The sequence below is a fragment of the Arachis ipaensis genome, chromosome B4 (assembly GCF_059453495.1).
Source record: "Arachis ipaensis isolate K30076 ecotype BB chromosome B4, ASM5945349v1, whole genome shotgun sequence".
NCBI lineage: Eukaryota > Viridiplantae > Streptophyta > Magnoliopsida > Fabales > Fabaceae > Arachis > Arachis ipaensis.
Window position 1 is genome coordinate 147,546,726 of NC_142439.1, and position 25,065 is coordinate 147,571,790.

The 25,065-nt window shown below is 32.6% G+C and overlaps 4 protein-coding genes across 5 annotated transcripts; 2 read left to right on the plus strand and 2 right to left on the minus strand.

The window, feature by feature from the left end:
* Positions 1-426: 426 nt before the first annotated feature.
* LOC107635687 (uncharacterized) lies at positions 427-3,060 on the plus strand. The gene is made up of 7 exons (XM_016339233.3): positions 427-752; positions 1,078-1,149; positions 1,911-1,978; positions 2,103-2,256; positions 2,376-2,462; positions 2,573-2,660; positions 2,774-3,060. The coding sequence occupies exons 1-7, from the start codon at positions 645-647 to the stop codon at positions 2,800-2,802; spliced, it is 606 nt and encodes a 201-aa protein (XP_016194719.1). The 5' UTR covers positions 427-644; the 3' UTR covers positions 2,803-3,060.
* Positions 3,061-3,112: 52 nt separating this feature from the next.
* LOC107635686 (eukaryotic translation initiation factor 5) lies at positions 3,113-5,996 on the minus strand. The gene is made up of 2 exons (XM_016339232.3): positions 5,763-5,996; positions 3,113-5,041 (listed from the first exon to the last, which is right to left on the minus strand). Exon 2 carries the CDS (start codon positions 4,673-4,675, stop codon positions 3,359-3,361), a length of 1,317 nt encoding a protein of 438 aa, XP_016194718.1. The 5' UTR covers positions 4,676-5,041; positions 5,763-5,996; the 3' UTR covers positions 3,113-3,358.
* A 3,905-nt stretch (positions 5,997-9,901) lies between these two features.
* On the plus strand, positions 9,902-10,981 carry LOC107638199 (uncharacterized). The gene is made up of 2 exons (XM_016341368.3): positions 9,902-10,203; positions 10,445-10,981. The coding sequence occupies exons 1-2, from the start codon at positions 10,074-10,076 to the stop codon at positions 10,738-10,740; spliced, it is 426 nt and encodes a 141-aa protein (XP_016196854.1). The 5' UTR covers positions 9,902-10,073; the 3' UTR covers positions 10,741-10,981.
* A 4,068-nt stretch (positions 10,982-15,049) lies between these two features.
* Positions 15,050-23,041, minus strand: LIG6 (DNA LIGASE 6). 2 transcript variants are annotated; one of them, XM_088483985.1, is made up of 19 exons: positions 20,584-23,041; positions 20,357-20,474; positions 20,140-20,221; positions 19,643-19,745; positions 19,448-19,544; positions 19,177-19,279; positions 18,557-18,685; positions 18,373-18,420; positions 17,890-17,987; positions 17,701-17,766; positions 17,370-17,529; positions 17,161-17,268; positions 16,876-16,925; positions 16,751-16,785; positions 16,426-16,487; positions 16,180-16,341; positions 16,003-16,091; positions 15,668-15,767; positions 15,050-15,565 (listed from the first exon to the last, which is right to left on the minus strand). In XM_088483985.1, exons 1-19 carry the CDS (start codon positions 22,850-22,852, stop codon positions 15,257-15,259), a joined length of 4,188 nt encoding a protein of 1,395 aa, XP_088340111.1. In that variant the 5' UTR covers positions 22,853-23,041; the 3' UTR covers positions 15,050-15,256. The 2 variants fall into 2 exon arrangements, with proteins under 2 accessions (XP_088340111.1, XP_088340112.1); XM_088483986.1 differs by lacking the exons at positions 15,050-15,565; positions 15,668-15,767; positions 16,003-16,091; positions 16,180-16,341 and having other exon boundaries at positions 16,444-16,627.
* Between the last annotated feature and the right edge of the window lie 2,024 nt (positions 23,042-25,065).

Here is a 25,065-nt window from a genome sequence, read left to right on the forward strand (position 1 = left end):
ACGGATCCCTAACGGCAGGACAATATTGAGTCAGTTTTGAAACGTTAGGGACTTAAATAGGACGATTGAAACGTTAGGGACAATTTTGGGACTTACCCCAAACGTTAAGGACAAAAACGATACTTTACTCGAATTATAATAACTCCACACATTATAGTTTCTTATTTGTCAATGTGTTGTAACTTGTAAAGTTTTAATTTTCTTAAAAATGGATGAATAAGTTAATTCATATTTATTGTGAAAAGCACGTGGATGGAGATTCTCTGCTTTCCTTTGTAGTATAGTGCTTTTCTCAGGCATCACACAACATAACATAGAGAAAATTAAATAAATATATGTATATAAAAAAAAAGGAGGGAATGTGTTTCTTGGTTTTGAAGATTTCTAACGTTGTTTTATTATTATGGCATACCTTATGTTATATTTGTGCTTTGTTTGTGATAACAAGGACACTCAATCTCTTGCTTCGTTTTGAGGACCAGCCAAATAGAGAAGCAAATCAAATCAAAGCAATCATCATAAATTAAAGGCTTAATACATGTTGTATTCATTCCTGAATCTACTCAACAAATTGCCATGTTTTGATGTCTTCATGTCACGCACAGTCTTAATTTGTTGGATTCGAGTTCTGTTTTGTGCATGAAATGGAATCGATATCTCCTAATAATATATTGGTACAATGCCGAATATGTCACAATGAAGATGAAGAGTCACACATGGAAACACCATGTTCATGTTCTGGCACCCTCAAGGTAATTATAATTTTAACAAAGGAAAATAAATAAATAACTAGGTTTTACCATTTCTTGTATATAGGGAGTCATAATGATTTTTTTTTTTAATTATTTGTGTTAGTATCCCCTCTTTTTGAAGTCCTTGCACACGTATTATATAAATTTTTCAGAAGTAATCAAACCATATGTCTAACAACCTAGCAAGAAAAATTAAGACATTTAGTCTCTAATTTATTAATTGTAGAATTACAATAGGCAATATATATATAAATAACGATAATAAGAGTAGAGATATTTAACTCCTCTGCTTTAATTAATTAATTAATTAATTTTAATGTTGTAGTATGTACATAGAAATTGTGTTCAAAGATGGTGCAATGAGAAAGGCGATACTACCTGTGAGATTTGCCTACAGGTACATGATTATGTTCACTTAACCAGTAATGATAAGGGTAAAGTACTAAATTGATTTCTACACATTCTTTTTTGATTCTTAATATTTAAAGTGTCCTATTTGAATTCAAAAAATTTTCATTTAGTTTTAATGTAGTCCTACCGTAAGGTCAAAATTAAATAATTAACGAAATATCCTACATAACAGCTGTGCAAGAATAAGATAGCTAATCTAGAGAACAAGTACAAGTTCCAAAGGTATAAAAATAGGTTCGCCAAGTACGTTAAAAATTCGTCCTAGAGTTGCTCTGCCCACTGGAACACTTAGGGGCTCCCCGTATCAATCACTTCCATTCCTCTTATTAGACCATCTGTAGCGCTCATAGCTACGGCTCTAACTCGATTATTTTCTAATAATTGCTGTACTTCACAAGTCACGTTAATTTGTTGCTTCAATACATTTAGTTATCGTTCTCATTAATTTTATAGAAAATATTTCATTTAAATTATAAGAAAAATGATAAACAAATATGTTAATACATCAACGGTTGATTTTATGCCTTTGAAACTTGTACTTATTTTCTAGATTATCGATCTTGTTTTTGTACTACTGTCACGTACGATATTCCGTTAATTATTTAACTTCAACCTTACGGTGAGACTAATTGAAGTTACATAAAACTTTTTTGAACTTAAATAAGACACTTTAAACCTTACAATTCAGTACTTTACTCAAGTAATGATGATGATGATGATAGTAATGGTACATGTTAACTAATGCAGCAATTTACACCCGGGTACACTGTACCCCCACCACTTATCCATTATGGTGGATCTCCAATAAATTTCGGGTAAGTCTGTGTATCAACCAACATTTACTGGATTCATGTTTCATGTTCATACTTCAATTTTTTTTTTTTATTGTCATTGTTATTTCTTTTTCTACCATGAAGTGATAGAAGTTTGTTGTCTTAGATGGAACTATTGGGAGACTTCAAGAAGAGTTCACAATAACAACAATCAATTTGTATCAATGTTTGGTGCTGATCATCATGATCTAGAACCTGACATTGAATATTCAACACCCTCTACAAGGTCCATGATATGGTGCCGCATAATTGCCACTATTGTAATTTCCATTTTTGCTTCTTTTAAATTTATATACGTTTTATGTAAACAAAATTCATTGGGGGCAACAATTTTCTTAATAATTAGCTAAAGAAAAACACACTTTATTGTATATTGCAGTTTCTTGGTCTTATTGTTTTAAGGCATACACTTCAAGTTATACTGATACTCAGTGAAACAGAAGAGTATTCATTAACAGTGTTTATGGTAAGAGGATACATTTATAGATAATTGTTAAAAAAACAGTTTCCATCTTTTTTGAAAGCCTACACAATAATCTAGAGGAGTTTAAGAAAATTGATTCAATTTGATTGCAGCTATTACTGTTGGGAATCCTTGGGATATTGATTTCAATACATACGATGATCAAAGCTAACTACTATGGCCCAAGGACTTCAACACCAGGTTACAACATTTGTTCTTAACCACTTGTGAATTAGATGGTGTAATGAGAGTTAGTTACTAATAAAATTGCGAAGATTAGCTAGAATCCAATTAATGATTGTTTCTATGTACAGATTCATCATTCCCCTATTTCATCACGTGAAGAGTATAAAGTATAAACCATATTGGTGATTCCATGCTATATGTGGTCAATTTCGGATGAAGAAATTGCTTTGATGTTGAAAAAAATTGATGAAAATCATAGTGGAGATCAGGACACTATGACCATGTTGTATAAAGGGCAAATCATGAATGCCTAAATTATAGAGAAAATTAACGTTGTATGCTTAACTTGTATGCAAAAAAAAAACCAAATTAACGTTGTATGCTTAACTTGTACACATGGAAAAGATCATAAGCATTATTGATGATTGAAATTACCAACAAAATTCATATAATCTAAGGGGCACATGTAATCAGAAACATTTCTTATAGTGAATATATAACTAAAACCATAGTACTTAGAACACAACATCAAGCATAATCCAGACACATACATGAACTCTAGCAACACTTCAACCACACAAGGGGCCAAAACAAGACCCTTTATTCAAAATAAAAGGACACAACAGTAAAGAAAATCAACAAACTGAGGACAATAACAGTAAGTAAATGTGATATCATAATCTTCAATATTCTGAACTGAGCACAAACTTTTCTCATTCTTCCTCCGATTCTGATTCAGCATTCTGAAGCCAATCAATGAATGGTTGAGCATTCTTCCATATCTGAGAGTCCTTCTTATCACCCTTCAGTCCCTTTGAATACCAATGCACGACGTGCTCTTCCTCCACCAAATCAACATCATAGAGGGCTTTCAGAATAAGTGCAACCTCCTTCAATGCATTGCTACCTTTCTTGTTACAGAACTCCTCAACAGCATTGAGCAATAACAGCTGCAATCCCTCGTCATCTCCAGCAACTGCAGCAGCAAGGTGATTCTTCCTCTTGGTAGCTTCTTTTCCAAACCCTTTCTCAACACCATCAAATAATCCTTCAAGAAGTGCATTCATCTTCTCCTGAGCAGATACAGGAAATGCAGCAATATGTGACTGCAATTCCTTCGCTGCGACACCTTTCTTCAAATATGCTTTCACTTCCCTGACCACAGTTGCATAGTTCACAGTGTCACCATTCTCAGAACCCTTGCTTTCTGTCTTCTTCTTCTCTGGTTCATTTGTCGAGAGCATGACCATATCAGCAGTCACAGCACTTAACTGTTCTTGAATACGTTGACGAGCAGCATCAATAGATGTATCCGTTTGCCACTGAACATCATCATCACCATCATCTTCATCACGAGCCTCCTCTTTCTCATCAATTTGACTGTGTGTAGGAGATACACGTTCCTCATCAGAGCTACCTGCTTTCTTCTTACTAGATTTTACAGTGCCATCCTTTGATGATGAAGAGCCTTTCTTCTTAACCTCTTTCTTCAGTTTCTTCTGTTCCTCATCAGCCATTTCACCTTCCTTCATCCTCTCCTTCTCAGCTCTCCTCATGGCCTTTTTGTCTTTCGATCCTTTCTTTGCTTCAGGAGGGTTCTTGATGATAAAGGTAGTCAGCTTGTCCCTCATGTCCACATCAGACACAAAACCACAAGCAGCACATTTCAGCTGGATCATTTGACTCTTTGTAATCAAAATATCAGTTTCAGGATTTCCACAACCGTAGCATTGAACATATTTCTTAATGAAGTTCTCAAGAAGGCCCGCAAGTTTTGCAGTATCATGTGCTCCATTAACATGAGAAGTGCCGGTTTTCTCATCGAATTTCGATTGTGCTCCAAGCTCACAACCGAAATATTTGGTGGTGTAAGATGCCGGCCTAGCCAACGCTTTTGCAATGTCAACCATATTGACAATATTGGTTTTGATGCCATTACCTCTGCCCTCAATCTTGGTTATCATTTTAGGCATCTTATACCTGTAGAAGGCATCATCGCTATTTGCGGCACCAATGTTCTGCAGCGCCATGACGATGACAATGACTAACAAATAGATGTTCAGAGAAGGCAATACAAAGCTGGGATAGTGGCCTCTAAGGCTGCTTGCACCCTCAAAGACTCTCCTTCAGAGATTATGGTAGGTGGCCAACCGCAATCAGAAAACCGAGGGATTTTATGGTATGTCTCACGATGCATACAGCTAACTTGGCACGACAAAGGTATGTAGTTTTTTCTAGTAGAAGAAAAATACTCTGCTAGCAGCTCAATTGCTCCAAAATGGGTAGTAGCCTGTTCAAACATGAAAGAAACTTGGGCGTGACACTTTCACTTTATAATCTGCCACAGCAGAACTTGCAGGGACGCCAAACCAACAACCGGAAGATTTGATGAACAACTGTACAATTCCAAAATCAGAAAATCAGTTAAAATTACAACAAAATATAAATCTAATCACAAAACAAATAAAGACCTATAAAAAAAAATTACAACATTAACAACGAAGACTCATCTTATATCTATCAAGAACTAGGTTATTCATACAACCATGATAATACTTTCCCATAAGTTCTTAGATCTATTTATGTGATCAACTTGCCTATAATAAATTATTAATCAATTCCATATTCGGTCCCAAGCCATGACAAAATAAAAAGGGTTCACAAAAACCCCAAAAGCATGTGGAATCTACTTCAGATACACATACAAGACAAGAATAAATTCACATCACATACCCTAAAAGCATATATACCACCGAATCCCTTAGCTTCAATCATGAAGCAGAATTTTTGAACGTCGTAAATTACACATAACCTAAATAAAAAAGAAAAAGGATTTCCTTTTGGTCAAAGATTAGAACCTTTGCTACTTCAAACACCACAAAAACAACTTTTCCAATAAAAAAACAACAACAATAACAATTAATCCACCTTAAATAAAAAATCTCCAGTATTATTCCAGCTCAAAATACTATATCAGATTATTTTTCGTTAGAAAACGATCAAGCGCAGTTACCAATTTCATCATCCATTATCTATTATCAGAAACATTAAAAAAAAAAAAAGATAACACGAACTAGATCAACAAAATATCAAGAGAGAATAGATCAAAATTGGTACCTGGAATTGATGAGAAGCTCGTAATAGGGTTCGCGAAGAAAAGAGAGAATCGGAGGATAGAGTATTGAGAACTGAATAAGATGAATGAGGCGGCGGAGTGCAAAGGCTCACACATATTTATACTCTTATTTATACGGTGTTTGAGGGTCCATGGAATTCTCAAGAATCTTACTTTTTTTGTGGTTTCAAATTCAAATCTATCACATTAATCAGAGCTTTTTCTTATTCAATCTCTTCCGTTTTTATGCTGACTTTCTGTTAATACTTTTCATCGCTCAATTTGTGGCCGTTCATCTTAATTTGATAGCTTCCACGTTGTCATTTCAATATCATATTTGCGAAAATAAATAATACCCTATTTAAACTTTTTTTTTTTTACGGATTATCACTAGGGTTTTTTATTGTCTATTTCGTAAATTGTTGTGATTATTTAGATTGAGAAAGTAGAAAAAAAAAGATAAAAAATTACATTTTGAATTTAAAATTAGACAATCATAAAAAAAGGACGAAGGTCCATGACTATGGAAAATAAAAAATAATTAAAATGTATGAAAATTCTCGGCTCTTATCATAACATCATGTGTGCCAGCTCTTTTCTTGGACGGAAAGCATTTGCAATTACTCGTCAATGGGAATTTGATATTTGAGTTGGTAAATAAATGACTCACAAATTATTATTATTATTTTTTTTACCAAAGATAAAAAACTTAAATCCGCAACCTCTTAATTGAGTATGGAAAGACTATGCCATTTGAGCTATTACTCATTAGTATGACTCACAAATTAATTGCTAGATTAGATTGTTAAAAGATTATCTTGTCATCGACAATTAATTGTTTGTTAGTGTTAATCTATTTCTTTTATTATCTTATCGTCATCCTAACATATTAAATTTCTTTTTTGTTAGGTCGAAAAACCGTAGAATAATATTTATTTTCTTTCTCATTTGATTTATTTATATTCTTTCTCATTTGATTTCTATAATTCTATAATATACGAAAAATTTGTAAAACATATATAGTAGAAAGGTATAGGGCATTAGTATTATATTATTTTTTTTATTTTTCTGGACTTCGATATTATTATTGTTAATCACGCACATGTGGTAATGCCATTTTTAATTATTTAAGTGAAAATCACCCAAGTATATGAATGGGATTTTATTTTTGGCCCATAAACAAATGGGGATCAATTGTTTTTGTATTTTTGACTTAGTTCTTCTTTCATTTTTGGGGATAGATTGTTTTTGGAGAAGATATATTTTTGGGATAGTTAATCTTCACACTTTCCTATACTTTGGGCTCGATGAAACCCACTAGGCCCAAGAAAAAATTGGAAGGGCTTTCACATTCCGAAAAATTATTCAAAGGGTCCTAGAACTTTAAGAATTTGTGGTTCCAGCCCAAGAAAAAAAAAACCTTGGTGTTTAAGAATCTCTGAAAAAAAAAAGTTTAAGATTCTCGTTTCCATATTTTCTCTAATGCCTCATTGCTAAGGGTGTCAAAAATTCCCGGAGGTGGGGATCTCTGCAGGGATCGCCTCGAATGGGGCTCTAATGGTGGAGAATTTTTTTTGTGGAGATGGGGATGGGAAGCGAAAAAATTCCTCCGAGACAGGCGCGGGGACCCGAGCAAGGATCCCCGTCCCATCCCCGCTAATTCCCCGAATTTTTGAACTTACTTAATAACTCTTACTTTATTTCTAATATAAAGGTTCTTTTAATAATTTCACTCATTGAAAAACCCTAACCCTATTGTTCAAGATTTAATTTTATGGACTATAATTTGCTATGTTATATTTCTAGACTTATAATCTTGGATAAGATATGTTTGTGTGTTTGTAATAATATTTTGTAGTTTATTTTTTGATTTTTTTTTATATTTTTTATTATAATTTCCATATGAATGTTAAAACAGGAAGATGGGAAATGGGCCCGCAGAAAATACGGAGACGCAGAGAATGGAGATGGGGACAATTATTCTCCATGGCGAAAAACAGGACGAGAACGGGAAACAAAGAGGCATCTCTTGGCCCGAACCCATTGACATCCCTACTCATTGCACTTTGATTTTTAGTGAATTTAACCGTACTTATAATTTGGTGTTTAGTTTTTATTTAATTTATTTTTTATAATAAATTTTAAAAATTTAATAATTATTTATTTTTATATTTTTAAAATTAAATATTAATTTTAATTTTTTTAATAAATTAGACAAACATTTTTATGTATCATAGTAATCACCTTAATTTTTTTGGGTTATTTAAAAGTTTAGAATTTGGATTTGTTAGTTCTCTTTTTATTGTTTTGCTTATTTTGATAAATGTGCTACATAGTACATATAGTATAGAAAATATAATATGATTGATAGGTTTTTAAGTCTTAATAATAAAATTATTAATTTTAACATATCTTAAATCTATTGAGTTCTTATATCATTTATTTTTTCACTATTTTTTATCCTCGTTAATGCCTTCTTTCATAACTCAAAAGATGATTGTCCCCTAATAAGGCCCTAAGGAAGTAGGATACTTCTATAATACAATAATTTTATGTTATTAATTATTATTAGCAGCCTCATATAATACATGAATTATGCATGCTAGCTGGCCTTCACAGATCTTCAATGCTAAAAGTCAAGTACCCATTTTGTTTAATTATGTTTGTTTATTTTTATTTATTTTCAAAGTTATCCATTGGATGGTAGCAAACCAAAAAACTAATAAAATAATCATAATCATAATCATAAAATCTAGTTAGATATCTAAATGCATCTTATTCAATCTTTATCTCAAGCCTTAACTTAAAAAATGTCAAAGAAACTCTCTAATAATAAATAATCAAGCACTAGCTATAGGTGCAGTTGTTAATCACCTTGATTAACATAAAAGATTGTTCATTCTTAGCTCTTACTCATCTTGATTGATTATTTGATGTTTCTTAATTAATTCTTATTTCTTACTTTAGCCATTATATTATGCATTCATCTGACACAGCACCTCTTCTCTTTTTTTTTTTTTTCCTTTTTTTTTTCTATTATTGGTTGTTGCTAGCTTTTGTTAAAAGTAGAGCCAATATATATCATTAAGTTGATTCCAGTTATTCATCCAATAAAAGAAAGGAGAAAACTAGCTAATTATCTAGTAGTGAAAACCTTTCAATAAAAATAAAAATAAACAAATATCTTAGTTATAATTTTTATAATAATTAAGTATTGGAAATTAATTTGTAATATTAGTTAATATTAGTCAACGTTTTTTAGTTGTAAATTAAAAGCCTTCAGTTTTTGAAAAATTTAGAATTTATTAAGAATTTAAAATATAAGATTAAACAAATAATTAAAAAAATTAACTGATATTAATAGAAAAATTTTAAGGGAGATGCTCTCATAAAGATGCATAAAACGTCTTTGTGCAAAGACATTTACGTGTCGCATTATTATTGGACGTAGTAATGAACTGGTTATTTTTGAATTTTTTTAATAAATTAGAATAAAATCGATTTTTTATAACAATAACAATAAATCCAATTTTTTTAGGGATTTAATTGTATTTTTAAATTTTTAGGGATATAAATGTCCGAAAAATAAAAAGTCATGGATATAATTATCTTTTTATCAAAAAATTTAAAGATATTCGATTTAGATGGTATAATTCGATCGGATAAAAATTAAAATCGGGTCTAATAATTATAATGCACACAATTGAATTTATTATAGTTCTTATAATAAACCGATTTTGTTCTGGTTTATAATAAAAAATAAATTATTAACTGATTTAATAAGAATATCCAATAATAACATGAGATGTATAAACGTTTTAAAAAAAAGACATTTTTAATATCCGTATTAAAGTGATATCCAAATTTTAGTTCAGTCGTTGAACTCTTAATTATAATAATTTATAATAAACCAAAGAAGGCGCCGGTTATTTGAACTAATCCACGCATGGATGATTCCAAAGGCAGCACTAAATAAAATTTTCTGTTCAACAAATACGATTTCAACTTTCTTCACAGTCTTCCCATATTGATTAATTAATCCCTTCCTTTGAATATATTATTATTATTTTCTTATAAATAAAATCAAATTCTCTTCTCTCAAAGCTTGGAATTGTTGACCATTAAAAAAAAAAAAAAAAACCCCTCTTCATGTGTTCCATGTCTTATATGAGAATCAACTTAAAGGAAGACCAACAAAACCATATATATATATAACCAAATATTATTGAAGGTATCTATCTATATTTTCAACATTAATAGCATAAACCCTATCCTTCATTCTCACCAATTTTTTTTTCACCAAAGTGTATAGCATGGCTTCTTCTTCTCTACTTCAATTAAATTTCTTGTCAAAATCAAGATCACATCCCAAGGGATGCAATACACACCGGAATCGGAATCGGAATCTTCGAGTAATAAAAGTTCAGAAATATCACGAAGAAGGTAATCACAAATTTTTAGAATATTATTTGACAGAATAAGTTCTCTTTTTGGATTTGCTTGATTTTTTATTTTTATTTTTTTATTTTTGGAGTTCTCCAAGGATCGAACTCTTGACCTTTCGGACATAGAGTTTAAGCTGATGCGAAAAAATAACACTAATGATTATACTCTAACAGAAATAAATGAGTTTTTTTTTAATACGTGATTTAATTAGTTATTTTTTTTATGATATGATGAGCAGGGAGTTCTACAAATATAGTGGATGCTAATTTGAAAGTTCTTAAGGAGAGGATAGAGATGGTGAAGGTGAAGGAGAAACTAGAAAGGTGTTCCAAATGTCAACAAGGGTGGAACTATTATCCAGTTTCTGATGATAATTATTATCATTGTCAAAAAATCAAAGGAAACAATAATAAAGAGTTACACAACTTGATTGAATTGACATGTTTAGTTTGTGGGACTATTGGTTCCACATGTTTTGGTGGAACACTATTGCTTTGCTTTGTTTCTCTCCTTCTTCATCATCTTCAACTATGATCTTATTAATTAGATTTATATGCTCATTAATTTTTTTTCCTATTTAATAATTTGCATTTGTTGTATAGAGCTCAGGATTTTTTTTATTTATTTATTTGTTTTCCTTATCCATGTCAGGTATTTTGTTCCATGGAAATTGAGAGGGAATTTCAATTGTTAGTTTTAGAATGTATTATATACAAAGTGTTTGGATTAATGTTTGTAAATGAATATATACATTTATATATCTAACTAAAAATAATTTTTATCAATGTAATTTGTATTTAGACATTTTTTTTATCAAATGTGATTCTGAAAAAAAAATTAATGTTGCCTATGTGATTATCTAAAATTATGATTGAACATGTAATTAATGAAAATAACTTCATTCGCTAATAAAGTCAAATTGTATTAACAGTTTAATCTTGTATTGATATTGAATAAAGGAAAAGTATAGGTAACAAACAAAATTTTTGAATAAAATGTTTTAGATAAATATTTATTATATTTATATTTTTAGATAATTATTTATGTAATCAATATAAAAAATAATTATTTTTGTTGATATAACATTACGTAATTAGATGCAAGTATAAAATTATTTTATATTAATAATATATAAAAATTAAATTATAATCTTAATATAAAAGTTAGAATAAGTATTAACATATATATTAATATTATATTTATACGCTTTCAATGTGATTACAAGGATGAAAAAGAAAAAAAATTACTTCTACCAAATATATACATGAGTAAAATTAAATTCATGTTGAATTCAACAAATATTACCTAAACACAATTTTCTAATAATTTGTGTCAGCTAAACCCTTTTTTGGATATCCAATATTTTCTATGATTATTGGATTTTATTATATGAGTGATAATAATAATAATAATGAGCAAATATATTGAGAAAAAGAAAAAAAGTCTTCGATGGCCTCAGGGTTCTTCTTGGCGTGATCTTCACCTTTTCTCTAAACACATATGGTAAAAGACAAGCTAATATAGAGGTTTAGATAATATAATTTATATTAGCATACATTTATTAAGTTAAATTAAAATATCGCACCACATGCATGCATGGAACATGAGATGAGATCACGGGTAACTAACTATATATGTTATACAAAAAGTTCAGAAAATTAAATAAAATGTGTTTGTTATCATGATACTCTCCTTTTTTTGCTCTTCCTGTTCAATTAAATAGGATATATATAATACAATTTTTTAAGTTTAGGTATAAAATAAACAAAAACATCAAATGTCATAAAAGATTAATGAGCATTAGGGAATATATATATTGTATATACTATATAGTATACACACACGCCTGTTTTCTGAAAAATTATATATAGCCATATATATTTACCGACAACATTTCAACTAAATTATATTATCTTCTTTAATTAGTAAAAGTTCTCATCCTATTTTCTTCATTGTTCTAGTTAAATTATTTTTGTGTTTATATAAAATATAGGTTGGTGAAAAGATTCGTTTTAGTATGTGGTTAAGAGTTACCTTTAAGCTTTTATATATAGAATAATTTGCCGGTTATGTAGATTTCAAGTCACCATAAACAATTTATATAAGTGAAAACTCAAGTGCAATCGACTTCACGTGAAGTTGATAGTCGAAAGCCGTTAGATAAAAATTTAATTAAATCAGTTAAATCATCTAACGATTTTCAGTTATCAACTTTACATAAAGTCGACTGCACCTTAGTTTTTACCATTCATATATATATATATATATATATATATATAGATATGTACGAAAATCTTGTTGTTTTACTATTTTTTACTAAATATAGGGTATTAGGATTTTCGGTGTAAGTTAACTCAAATGAATTATTTTATTTACACATTAAAATAAATCATTAAAATTAACACAATATATTTATATAAAAATATATCTATAATTTAATTTATTTTTAATGTATATTATATATTTTAATATTTATTTTATTCTGATAGTTAACATTAATAACTTATATATATATATATATATATATATATATATATTATTTACGTGGTATCTCTTAGTCCAATAGGTTAAGAGCTAATCAATAGATCTGAGTTTTATTTATATGTATATGGCGAAATTCAAATTTTTTATATTTGTTTAAGCAGACGAGTGAACTAGTTATTTGACCAACCCAAATTAATTTTTTTATATATATCTAACATAGTTGCTGTAAGAATGTTTTACATGAAATTTAATTTGTTTTCGAGCAAATAATAGAAAACTTTCTATTTTGGACTATCCATACAGGAAAAAGAGAATAAAGTGAGAGAGAATAAAAGACAAAAATCACGGGATGCAGGAATTTGATAGACAATTATATTGCAAGTGGAACTTATTTCTTACTTGGGAAATAAAGCATTCCTCTTAGATTTTTAAGGACTTTAGGGAAATTACTATACTATAAGTCTCTATATATTATATAACACATTATTGATCTTAGGGTATAACAGCTAATAATGGTAATGATACACCACTGGTGACAGCAAATTGATGAGTATATAACACATGTAGTAACATATAGTAGTGGAGTATATTCTATAGTTTTAATGGCATCACATTTATATATAGCTGAACCTATCCTAGTACATTATATTTTTGCAGCTGTTTCATAGTACTACTAACCAAATTCACACTGTTGTTGTAATCTTGTTGGTTTTAATGACAATAAATATTTGATAGATGCTTCTTGGTGATGATAATTAATATATGTGTTGTTGTTTTCCTGTCTTTGGAATCCAAGACCATTTAGCTAAAAAAATTATAAATGTTTTAATTTGATTAATTCAACACATAATAATACGTATAACAGCATTGGTGTACTCAACACATGCATTAGAGGGAATCTAGGATTAATAATTAAGGGTACGGAAGCAACATTTTCAAGCTAAGTTTAAGATGAATCCATCGATAGAATTTATTAACTATGTCTCAATTATCATTAAAAACAAGTTGACTCTTTCGAAAATGGGTTTGGTTTTTTATTATTGTTATGCATGTAAAATATAAATTGGCTTTCTAAATTTAACCGGCTAAAAATTAATTTACTGTGAATCAAAATTTTATTTATAAGTTTGTTGCTGACTAATGAATTACTATATATATATAAAGTGATATTCGAATCTTTGACATGTAAAATCGTTTAAGAGATATTATATATATAGTTCAATATATTTTAAACAAGAGTATTTTACTAAATATTTTGTAATTATCTTTGTTCTTTTTTATTTCTTAATTAATATATGAATAATAAAATAACATAAATTTTAAATTAGATAGAATACAAGGAACTTGGGGGCACATAAACCACATCAAACTTCAAATAAACAAATATATTTTGGGAATTTTAATTACAAGGCACGCTTTCTTTGACTAAAGTCTTAGCTAAGGTGTCATATATACTATATAATATTAAATATTCAAAGAATTCTTTACTATAACAATTTAAAGATTTTAATTTTTTAAAATGATTTTTAATGCTAAACTAAATGATTCTGTATATGTGAATAGAGCTCTCAACCAAACAGGGAGCAAGTTGCATAATCCAGCACCATCCCTAAGTTTCCATGAATAAATACAATGCAGACATTACCCTTATCCAATGTTATAGTTTATTTATGTTATTATGAATTAATTACTTTAGGGCATGTAATTTTAGTTACATTGATTTAACTATCAGAAAAATATGACAAAAATGATGTCCTGCTGAGAGTGGTTTGAATTTGACAAATACAATTTTTGTTGTATATAAAATATAGGGGAAAAAAAATGAAGACTATATATATGATTTTATTACTTACCCAAAACATTGTCTAATTGACTTGTTTATTGTATCCTTTCCGTTGTGGTTGCAATCTGCCTTTGTATACCGATCTGCGTATAATCCAAACACAAAAGTCCCATATTGTCTTCCATTTGTTTATGTTAATCCAAAAGAAAATTCTGCTTAAATAGACAAATTAACCTTAAATTATGGTGCATGGGTGAAACCGCGTTTTCCGTTTAATTTGGAGTCATGTCTCAAGCAACATGGAAATATAAAAACTTTGTTATTGTCTTTATACCTTATGCATTTGTCTTTGCATGAATCTACTTGGCGTCCTACCATGCACACGTTCAGACTGCTAATGCATGACCATAAAATATGATTTATAAAAACTATGCAAATTGATTTTTGAGATCTTTTTTTGTTATTTGTAAACTCTATTGACATGCATGAGAAATACACACTACAAAGAAAGAAAATGCTGTTGACTTGGACTGTTGCCATTGCTGAATTAGAGATGCAAATAAAGAGATGCAAGAGTTTGAAAAATGAAAATGGAAATTGAGATTTGAGATTTGTTATACCCCTATGAACTATAGTAGTATTATGTAAAATACCAAAAAGCAAAGAGATTACTGGTTAAGAATCTTTCTACAAACTAAACGTTGACACATTTTATAAAGCTGAACCTAGAAATCATCTATACATCAAGAACCATCATCTATACACAGAAAACAAAACCAACATTCAATCTTCAGCTGTGACATCCTTCTTCCTTGGCTGAGAATGAAACAAATTAACAATATCTGCTGCTGTACTACACTCTTCTGGGTTCCTATCCGACACACGCCTAATAAATCTCGGAAACCGTATTGAGATGCCCCGAGACAGATGAATTAAACCGATGGCTGCATGATGAACAGGGGACACCGTGAACTCTGCACCTCGTATCTCCCAAACAAGTTGCGGACAAAACCACATGTCGGGCTTCTCTGCTGTTCGATAATACAGCGGCTTTTTGGATAAGACTTTGTCCCCAGAGAAGAATTCTTTCATCTGCAAGTCAATGAAAATTTTCCATCAACAAAGGATAGCTGAAAATGGTACTTTATAGTTTTATTGGTATGCAGTTAATAATAAATATGATGCTATATATACCTCTATGTAAAACGAATCTGAGAACCCAGACATCACTCGGCACACGCTTTGATATTCCTCAGTTTCAGGATTATAACATGCCATGAGAAATGGACTATACCTGCGAAATTAGGACCAAAATTCCAAATCAGACACAGTATAGCACATCACTTTCAATCATTACCATAGTTGCCATGAATTTGTTTCATTCATGCACGAACACACCTGGGGATCCATCTAACTGCTCTTTTATGCTTGACCGGACAAATTTAATGTAAGATGAAGTACTTTTAATTTTCTTAACAGAATCTTAAATTATTAAATAGATAGCAGAAATATGAAAGTTGATGAATTACCATCCGGCCTTCCTTCCATTTCCATGCCAAGCTCCAATTGGCACCAAATCAAGAGTATCATTTAAACCATCGACATAATCTCGTTTGACCTACAAAATGGAGCCTCAAATCATTATACAAATTCTAATATCTGTTTTTCACTGTCTATCTCAAAAAATTTGTAGGAAAAATAATGACCTTTAACCATTTATCAGAACGCTTTGACGGAGAATAACCAGCATCTACATCCAATGTTTTCACCATAATTCCTTCACAGGAAGAACGAAGAGCATCTTCCAAGAAAGCGTTTATCTTGGTTAATGTGTCTTTACAAGTTTCGCAAGCCTTGTCTGCTTCAATCTACAATTGAAGGGTTCATATACATACATAAAGCACATTAAATGAATTTAACTAGAAACTGGTAATCTTAAACTGAGCACTCACTGTTATTTCCTTTGCATATTCAAAATACCCTGGTTTTTCATCACATAACAAATCCTTTAGATCTGTAAAATTCCAAAATAAGAAATTATTGCAGTAGGATAATGGCTAGCAGGAATTCGAAGGCATTATGGCATTAAGATTTCCAAGGTTTAGCCAGGCTTAGGTCAGCACCCCACTACTTGTCGTATTTGGTTTGGTATTGCTATCACACATGATTTTGAGAGTCATGATGAGAATGAAGTTATGAGTATTAGTACATTTTGTCTCATCTGAAAATGCAGATAATACATAATCTAACAAGATTGCAAAATAACCATATGCATACATTTCCGTCTTGTGCGAAGAGGAAAACCCAATAGCCTGCAGAAAGTATTCAGGTGTCACTACAGACAGAAAATTTCTACCAACAATTATCATAAACTTGAACAAAAGTAAGTTAGAGTTAATTACTGCTCTCCATTTGCAAACATGATATCAAAGACAAATATGCAAATATCCACCTGTGTGAACAGAAGATATCAGTAACAAATCCAGAGAATTCAACTAGAAACCGAGTTGACAGAGCACTAGAATAATAGAGAGGTATGTGGGAAACCTTCATAAGACAGCTATAAGGGAAAATGTAGTAATACAGAATAGAATAGTTATGCTTGGTAAGTTAAATTTTGAAGTTTAGGCTGTTTTGCTTTAGGCATATACACTTTTCAGTTTCTTTTAAGCAAGTAAATTACCAACCTTTATGCTCTCTGTAGTAACTAGAGTATCTTTGCTTCCTTTACCACGTGAAGATAGCTCCTGGAAAGACATAATCCTAAATCCATTTTTTCTATCAATACCAACAACCTGAAAGGAACGACCAAACAGAAACATAAAATTAGGAGAGATTAGCTTTTTTAACAAGTACAAAAATGTAGTAACTTGTTGTAGAAAATATCCTTTTTTACTTCAGCATCAATTATGAAAGTCGAAGCAACAGGCTTGCAGGATTCCTTAATTATGTCAATAAGATCAGGAAATCTTGATGTTGATTCATCTCCATTTCTTGAAAAAACACGAATTGATCCATCAATTAATCTGTGAATTTGAGCTCGCTGACCATCATACCTGGAATTTCATTCAATTCAATTGAACAAGCGATGTAAAACTGTGAATTATCCATGTGTTTCAAAGGATTACTCTCTTACATATGTCCATTGTTGTCTAAAATGACATGTCAAGGGAGACATGAACAGAATAAATGTTACAGGAAATAAGTGATCAGAGAATAGGGCATACTTATATTCACAAGTAAATGCCTTATTTTGAAATAGGTTCAATGCCTTGGGAATGCCATTGGTGATCCTATGAAGAAAGAGAAAGGAAACCAGGGAGGGTGTAAGTGGGTACTATTGATGTTACTGATATTCAAGAGCCTTAAAATATAATCATACTCAAAGAAGGTTGGATGTGTGGAATAATACATACGTTGCAAGCATAGGCTTAATAGGAATTCCAGGAACCATTGACAAACTTGAAACCGAAAAATCAATTCCTTTGTTCATGAGAGATGGAACTATGAGATCCTACAATGACGATATGAATGTGTAACATTGGAAGCAGCAGAAATTCAGGGAAATTTCACTAAAGTTATTGGATATTCAAACATGACAAAAAAATCTGCATATCACAGAATGCATTACTTATCACTTGTAATATTGACAAGATAAAGTAAGTTTGGGATATGTTGCTCCAAGTATATTCACACATTTGCATGAAAATTAAGTTTTCTACTACAGCTCAAATAGTCATATTTATCATCTAAGAACATGAATGGACCCATTCCCAATGTATCAGTCCACAAGAGGTTAAGTTGACAACAACCTAATGATCATGATAGTAATATTCTTTAAATCATAAAATCTGTATATATTGCAAGATTGGCCATCCAATATTAAATTAAATGCGTACCAAATTCGGAATTATGTTATATGCTTCAACAATTTCCACAGAAAGGACCTGTAGCGATTAAGAGAAAATTTCAGTAATACAAACCCCAAAGAAATATTAATGGCGTTCGGAGTCCCAATAAATCAACTTCCAATACAGGTCGAAAACTAGGTCATAGGTGAAAGCAAAAGGTTGCAGAATGGACCTGAAACTTCTCCTTCAAATTCTCTGCAGTTCCTTCTTGTTGTACTGTAGGGAAAGAATTCATAACAACAGCTTGAGCCAAGGCAGGTAAAACAGTTTTAAGCATTGCCCCAATCCTTAAGTTCCTGACCTACACAAGAGGCTAAATTAAAGATGGTTGAACAGGGACTGCATGCAAGCCCTCAGGAAACTTAAAAGATTAATTCCTACCTCCTAAATTTCTATGCATCAAAACACTGTAGGGAAAGAATTCATAACAACAGCTCAGTTCAAAGCAAGCACACACACACGCACACATTGTAGGGAAAGAATTCATAACAGCTTGAGCCACAGGACGTAAAACAGTTCTAAGCGCGCGCACACACACATTGTAGGGAAAGAATTCATAACAACAGCTTGAGCTTATGGAGGTAAAACAGTTCTAAGCATTGCCCCAATCCTTAAGTTCCTGACCTACACACGAAGCTAAATTAAAGATGATTGAACAGGGACTGCATGCAAGCCCTGAGAAAACAAGGTTAATTCTTACCTCCTAAATTTCTATGCATCAAAACACACATATAAACACAAAAAAGCGGGAGGAGAAACGGAAAGAAGAAAAAGATATAATCTGAGGTTTACCAAGGTCCGAACAAGAAATTTAATCTCCTTCTCACGACAGGAACACATGAGACGAATGATAATGTCTTTCTTCCGAGATGTGCTTCCATGGCCTGTTTGTAAACTGATGAGCACTATATAAGAACATTATCATCATCATCATCAATAACAACAACAACAACAAAGCCTTATCCCACTAGGTGGGGTCGGCTAGCACTATATAAGAACATGTGGAACAAAAATATAAAAAGGTTAGGTAGTACTGCATCAATAAGAACATACTTGATAATACCTTATCTTTTGCAGTGCAGAGAAAACATCCTTAATCAGAAGTGGTGTTGGTGGTGCAAGCAATCTCTGTGTTTGACGACACTCTTGAGCAACATCACCTTTAATAATCCCAGGATATTCATCATTATTCAAAATCCTCACAGACTGAATAGGTGTAGTAAAACAGCCAAAAACTATTGAGAAACAATCATCCAACCAAGATCGCCAAATTTGTTATACATCTCCCTTATTTTGGATCGATTTGTTCCGCATGCCTCTTCAAGTGCTGCAGTAACTATACTTCCACCAATGTTTAGTTCCTGTATTGATGGTATGACAAACAGAACTTTCTTAGTGCATCAAATCCCTCCATACCACATAGTAGACTCCTATTCTCATTATCAAACCCATTGTCATTATAGAAGACCAAAAAGTAAATAAATGATGCAGAACCTGAAATAATAGTCTACTTTTCCAGAGCTACTTTTAAAGGTAAAGCGGCCTTCAACTTGATAATAAACGATTCAGTAATAGGAAAAGGTTATGTCATTATTGTTGTAAGTGTAAAGTGGACTTCAAACTGACAACTGGATTTTATCCTTTTGAGTTTTCCAAATTATTCAAGAGTCAAGATGAAGTTTCAATTTCATTAATAATGAAGAATTGAAGATGTTAAACGAATTGCCAAATCATCAAGACAGGAAATAACCCTACCATCTTTTCATGGTCTGCTGCAATTTTGTTTGTACATAGGTACACAGCAGGCAGCACATCTGCTGGAGACAGGGCCAGCAAACTGTCGTGATAGAAACATTGCAAGTAGAAAACATTCCTCAATTAGCACATAACAGGTAAAATTGTTTCATTATTCCATAAAAAGCAAAAAGGATAGAAAAGATGCATAGCAACAATGAGTGTGATCAGTATCAACCTTCGGAATGTATTGCATAACATTGAAGTAGCCTTAATCTTTCCTTTCTCATCCTCCAGAAGGCTGAAGGTTCGTGCAAGATGTAAATATGGTGCAGGCTGCCCATCTTTCCAACAAGCTGTTCATTAATTCAAGTTTTGTACATACTTTATGAAACAGATCTTGAGTATAAAGAATACATATAATCAATTTACAAAGATATTAAGAGATAAGAAATTAACACAAACCATGCTCTTTAGGATTGTATTTCTCAAGTGGTAGAGTTACATGAATTCTCTTCACGGTGGTATCAGGAATGCCTTTCAATTCATGTAACACACAATTCTTCTCTAAAGAGCTATCAATTTTACACTCTGCTTGAACTGAAATTTCCTTTTCACCAAGATTTCCAGAATTACAGTAATATATATCCAATGCCTTATTTACATCTCCTTTTGCCTTCTCAATTATAGTTATGGCATGATCTTTTAATGACTCTTTCCCATTTATTATTTGCATAAACTGATCAATCTCATCCTTGTACCGATTTCCAACATCATCTGGCAACATATTTTCAACTTTAGGGCTTACGCCAATCATCAATTCAGAACGATCAGACTGAGCAACACTAGGCTTCACAGGCAATACTTTGCTGAAGAATTTTGTTATGGTGGACTGCTTTGGATCACTTGATTGTGACTGTGACTTTGCTTTGACTTTTACTTTCTTGTTTGGCTTACTTCCACTAATTTTATTCCTTTTGGCAGAGGAAGCTTGACTTAAAACTGTATGCTTCAAGATAGTTAGTTTAGTAGAGTCCTGGCTTGGAAAAACATCGTTATTTTTGGTAGTGCTGCTCGAATTCAGGCAAGCTTTTGAAGGAGAATCTATGTCATTTAGTGAGCTGCACTTGGACACCGAAGAAGTTTGACAAGAAAATGCTTGCTTGTGAAATTCAGTTTCACGTTCATAAAAATTAGAAGCAGCTTCAACAACATTGCTCCCTGAGATGCTGATCAGCTCTAACATTTGGCTTCGAGTGACCCATGCCGGCAAACAATTACCAAGTTCTTCAATCATTTTCTCTTTTTCTTCATCAGTTAGTAAAGTAACACTTTCTGTACACGGTTCCCCAGTAGAAGAGGGCACACTAGCAGCAACATACGGAGTTGTACTTTCCTCACCATCCAACTCAGATGGCTTGATTCCTTCCTCCATGTTTTTTCCTGGCTTCTGACCATCATTAACATCCTTCTCAACCAAGAAATCTGTGTCGCCTGTGGCACGGTGAAATCCCTTTAGAAATTCATGCTTGTTGGCCGTCTCATCAACCAATCCAGCAAAATACTTCCTCATTTTTTCAGCATGCTTACTGTCGCTTTTCTCAACATCCAAACCCACTGTCGGAACAACACCCCTTGGCTTCAAAAACTTCACATACTCCCTGAGCTCCTCGTAGTTGGAATGCTCGCTATACGGCACGAGATGAATCTCAAATGAATCCTTGGACCTCACTGCGAACGTATTGCCCTTTACTTCATAAGTCCATCCGGTTGGCACAAATCCCACAACCTTGGAGTACCCTCTCTCAATCATAATCTCCTTCATCCTAACGAAATTTGGCTTAAAATACGGCCATGTCTCCCCCAATACATTCCAGCCAACAACATGAATATTACTCTCTGAACTGTCCTCGGTAAACACACCACTCTCTCCATACCCAAGCACCCTCAAAACCTCCATTTTCCTAGCATCCACATGCACCTTCCTCTTCACTCTCCGTGCAAGTTCAACCAAAATCTTTTCCTTCCCAATAACATAAGTAGCAACAAGAAACAAAACACCACTACCATCACCACCACAATCACTAATAACCCTCTCGACTACACTAACCACATAATCAACACTCTCCTCTTGCGAAGGAAACACAAACTTTGGGTTGCAATAAGTAGTATCCAAGAACACAGCATCACAGCCAACGAAATCAAGAATTGCAGGCTCCAAAATCATTGAATTACAAAACCTGAAATCGCCAGTGTGAACATACCTCTCGAATTTCTTCCCTTCTTCTTTTGTTGGGACCTTGAATAGGAACTGGACCGCGCCAGGGCAGTGGTTCGCGTCGACCAGCGTGACCTCCGCGCCGTCGATTTCAACGGGCTGGCAAAGGGGAAGGGGTACAAGGAAGCGTTTGGGGACTCCGAGGATTCGTTGGAGGAGGGAGGCGGTGGTGGCGGAGCAGAAGACAATGCCGCGGGACCAAGAATGGGAGAGACCGGTGTAGTGATCGGAGTGGAAGTGAGAGAGGAAGTAGGAGACGGAGAATGCTGTGTCGGCGTGGCGGAAGGCGTCGACGAGGAAGCGAGTGTTCGGGATGAGCTTGGAGCGTGGTACGGTGGAAGGAACGGTGGTGAGGGAGAGTGAATGTGGTGGTTGTTCGGAATGAGTGGTGGCTGTTGTGGCGGCAAGGAATAAACTGGTGGAGTTTAGGGTTTGGGGTGTGAGTTGTGGATCCATCGTGCATGCGAAGATGAACTAATGCTAAGAGAGAAGAAATGAGTATGTAACGTTGATTCTGTTACATTGTTTTGAGCTTCGAATTGGAACAATGGTGGAAGGGGAAGAAGAAGAAGAAGAAGAAGTAGAAGAAGTCTCAAGAAGAAGAAGAAATCAAGAAAAGGAACTGAGTTTCTGGTTCCTACGTGGATAATATTTTTTGTTTCCTGGGGAATTTTTTTGCTTATATATTGAGCCGGTTAAGATCATTTATTTTGAGTCCAAACTTTGGCCCAAACTCGTCCAAACAATTTTCCTTTCCATCACCACTGATCTGTTAAGTTTTAACAAAAACCGTATCTAGCTTCTTGTCCAAAAACTAAAGTTATGTTTATGTGGCTTCAATTCATTGTATTATTCTCTGAACACAACAAAAATATATTAAAAAAAAATCAAGTTGGATTGATTTAGTGGTTAGTTCACTAGTCCATTTAAACAAGTGTTGTAAGTTCGAATACCACCTTGTGCATGCAGTAGTAACCCATTGGCCAGCAGCAAACCCTTAAATGGAGCTCAGTACCGCGACGGATTAGTCCTTGTCCTGTGGGGTTAGGAGATACTGTGGAGAACCAGAAAAAAAAATATATATATATATATATATATATATATATATATATATATATATATATATATATATATATATTCTATTAGAGGGATATAGTTCTGGAAATTTTTTAGTGTTTATAGGAATATTTACAAATTATTAATCTTAACTTAAAATTTTCACTAATATACACATTTTCATTGTTCACCAATTGGGTCAACAATATTATTTTCATTTAAAATATAGAAAAAAAAAGTATAAAAAGATAATAAGAATAGTAAACAATGTAAATAATAGAATAAAAAAGAAAAAATAAAAATTTTAAATTAAACCAAATCACAAATGGTACAATTACATCTGGTATCTTTTCCATTCGCGAATTCCGGTCTGTAGAGTAATCCAGCCGTCGCTTCATTTTTCCGCTTTCTAGTCCGAACCCAGACTTCAACCGTCGCCCGCCAACCTTTAGCCGACGTTGCCACTACAAAAAAATAGATATAAAATGGCATTAATAGAATGGCGGTTATATAAAACTGCCGTTATTTTCCTAAAGTGAGGCGGTTTATACGGCTGCCATAATTCGTTTGTAGAAAGTGGTAGCTTTTTGGTGATTTTGGCAGTTTTAAACGCCATTACTTCGCTCCTCCTTCCCTGATAAAAAAAAACTATTCTATTTCACTAATAAAGGCTATGCTATTCAATGGAACCTCCATCACAATGTGAGAACCAAGAAGAAACTCCACCGCAACATGAGATCTGCGATCTCATCCACGATGCTCTCCTCTGGCGGCAATGCCGTTGTTGCTGCCTTCGAAGGAGCGCTCTTCTTTGATTAGGTTTTCTGGCTTCGATTTGAGGGTTCGTTGTGCCGCCGCTCATCTCCTCGTCACCACAAGCAACGCCATCGTTGTTGTCCTCGGTGGAGCTTCTGCTATCTGGTTTTGTGCATCTTAGTTGATCTTAAATTTTCTTAATTCTAATTTGGATAAGCTTTTACAGAGCCTTTATTTTCTTTTTCCCCTTCAATGGTGGTCCTGATTAGTTGAATCTGAGTTTTGTAAAGCTTTCGTCTCAATAGCTCTCTAAGTATAATTCTCTTGGTTAAGTAGTTTAATTAATTATATCATCATACATTACACCTACCACTAGTCCACTAGTCCAGTTACTGGTTACATGGAGCACGGTTCAAGCTTCCCATGATTCTTTACTAATAATGGTTGGATTTTAACGAGTAGTGTTTTGAAGTCACTACACTTTTTCAACCCAAAAAAAAGTCACTAAACTTGATAAGAAAGCAATTAAAAAACTTTACTAAAATTTGAAGCTACAAAACGTCATGGTGATATCATTCACTACAGTTGGATATTAGATTGCTGCTCACAAAAGAAGCTTGTCCCCTTACAGCCAAAGTGAGTTTCATGACTGAATATGAACTTCTTTACATCCTGTTAAACTCTTCTGATGATACGTTGCCTTAAATATTTTCTATAAAAGGTACTTCCTCTTCCTATCTGAAGTAACAAGGAAGAAGTTACAAGAAGAAATTGACGAGTTCTCTGACTCTTACTACATGTATATTGATCTTGGAGAGTTCAAACAGGTATATGATTTCATTAGCTATTAGTTTGTT

Coding starts and splice junctions, on each gene's coding strand:
- LOC107635687 (XM_016339233.3), top strand. CDS start 645: ATGGAATCGATATCTCCTAATAATATATTGGTACAATGCCGAATATGT. Junction 1,979..2,102: donor GGATCTCCAATAAATTTCGG/GTAAGTCTGTGT, acceptor TTGTTGTCTTAG/ATGGAACTATTGGGAGACTT. Junction 2,463..2,572: donor ATTCATTAACAGTGTTTATG/GTAAGAGGATAC, acceptor ATTTGATTGCAG/CTATTACTGTTGGGAATCCT.
- LOC107635686 (XM_016339232.3), bottom strand. CDS start 4,675: ATGGCGCTGCAGAACATTGGTGCCGCAAATAGCGATGATGCCTTCTAC.
- LOC107638199 (XM_016341368.3), top strand. CDS start 10,074: ATGGCTTCTTCTTCTCTACTTCAATTAAATTTCTTGTCAAAATCAAGA. Junction 10,204..10,444: donor TCAGAAATATCACGAAGAAG/GTAATCACAAAT, acceptor TATGATGAGCAG/GGAGTTCTACAAATATAGTG.
- LIG6 (XM_088483985.1), bottom strand. CDS start 22,852: ATGGATCCACAACTCACACCCCAAACCCTAAACTCCACCAGTTTATTC. Junction 17,269..17,369: donor CTTTCATAATTGATGCTGAA/GTAAAAAAGGAT, acceptor CGTTCCTTTCAG/GTTGTTGGTATTGATAGAAA. Junction 16,092..16,179: donor GTTCTGATAAATGGTTAAAG/GTCATTATTTTT, acceptor TCCATTTTGTAG/GTCAAACGAGATTATGTCGA.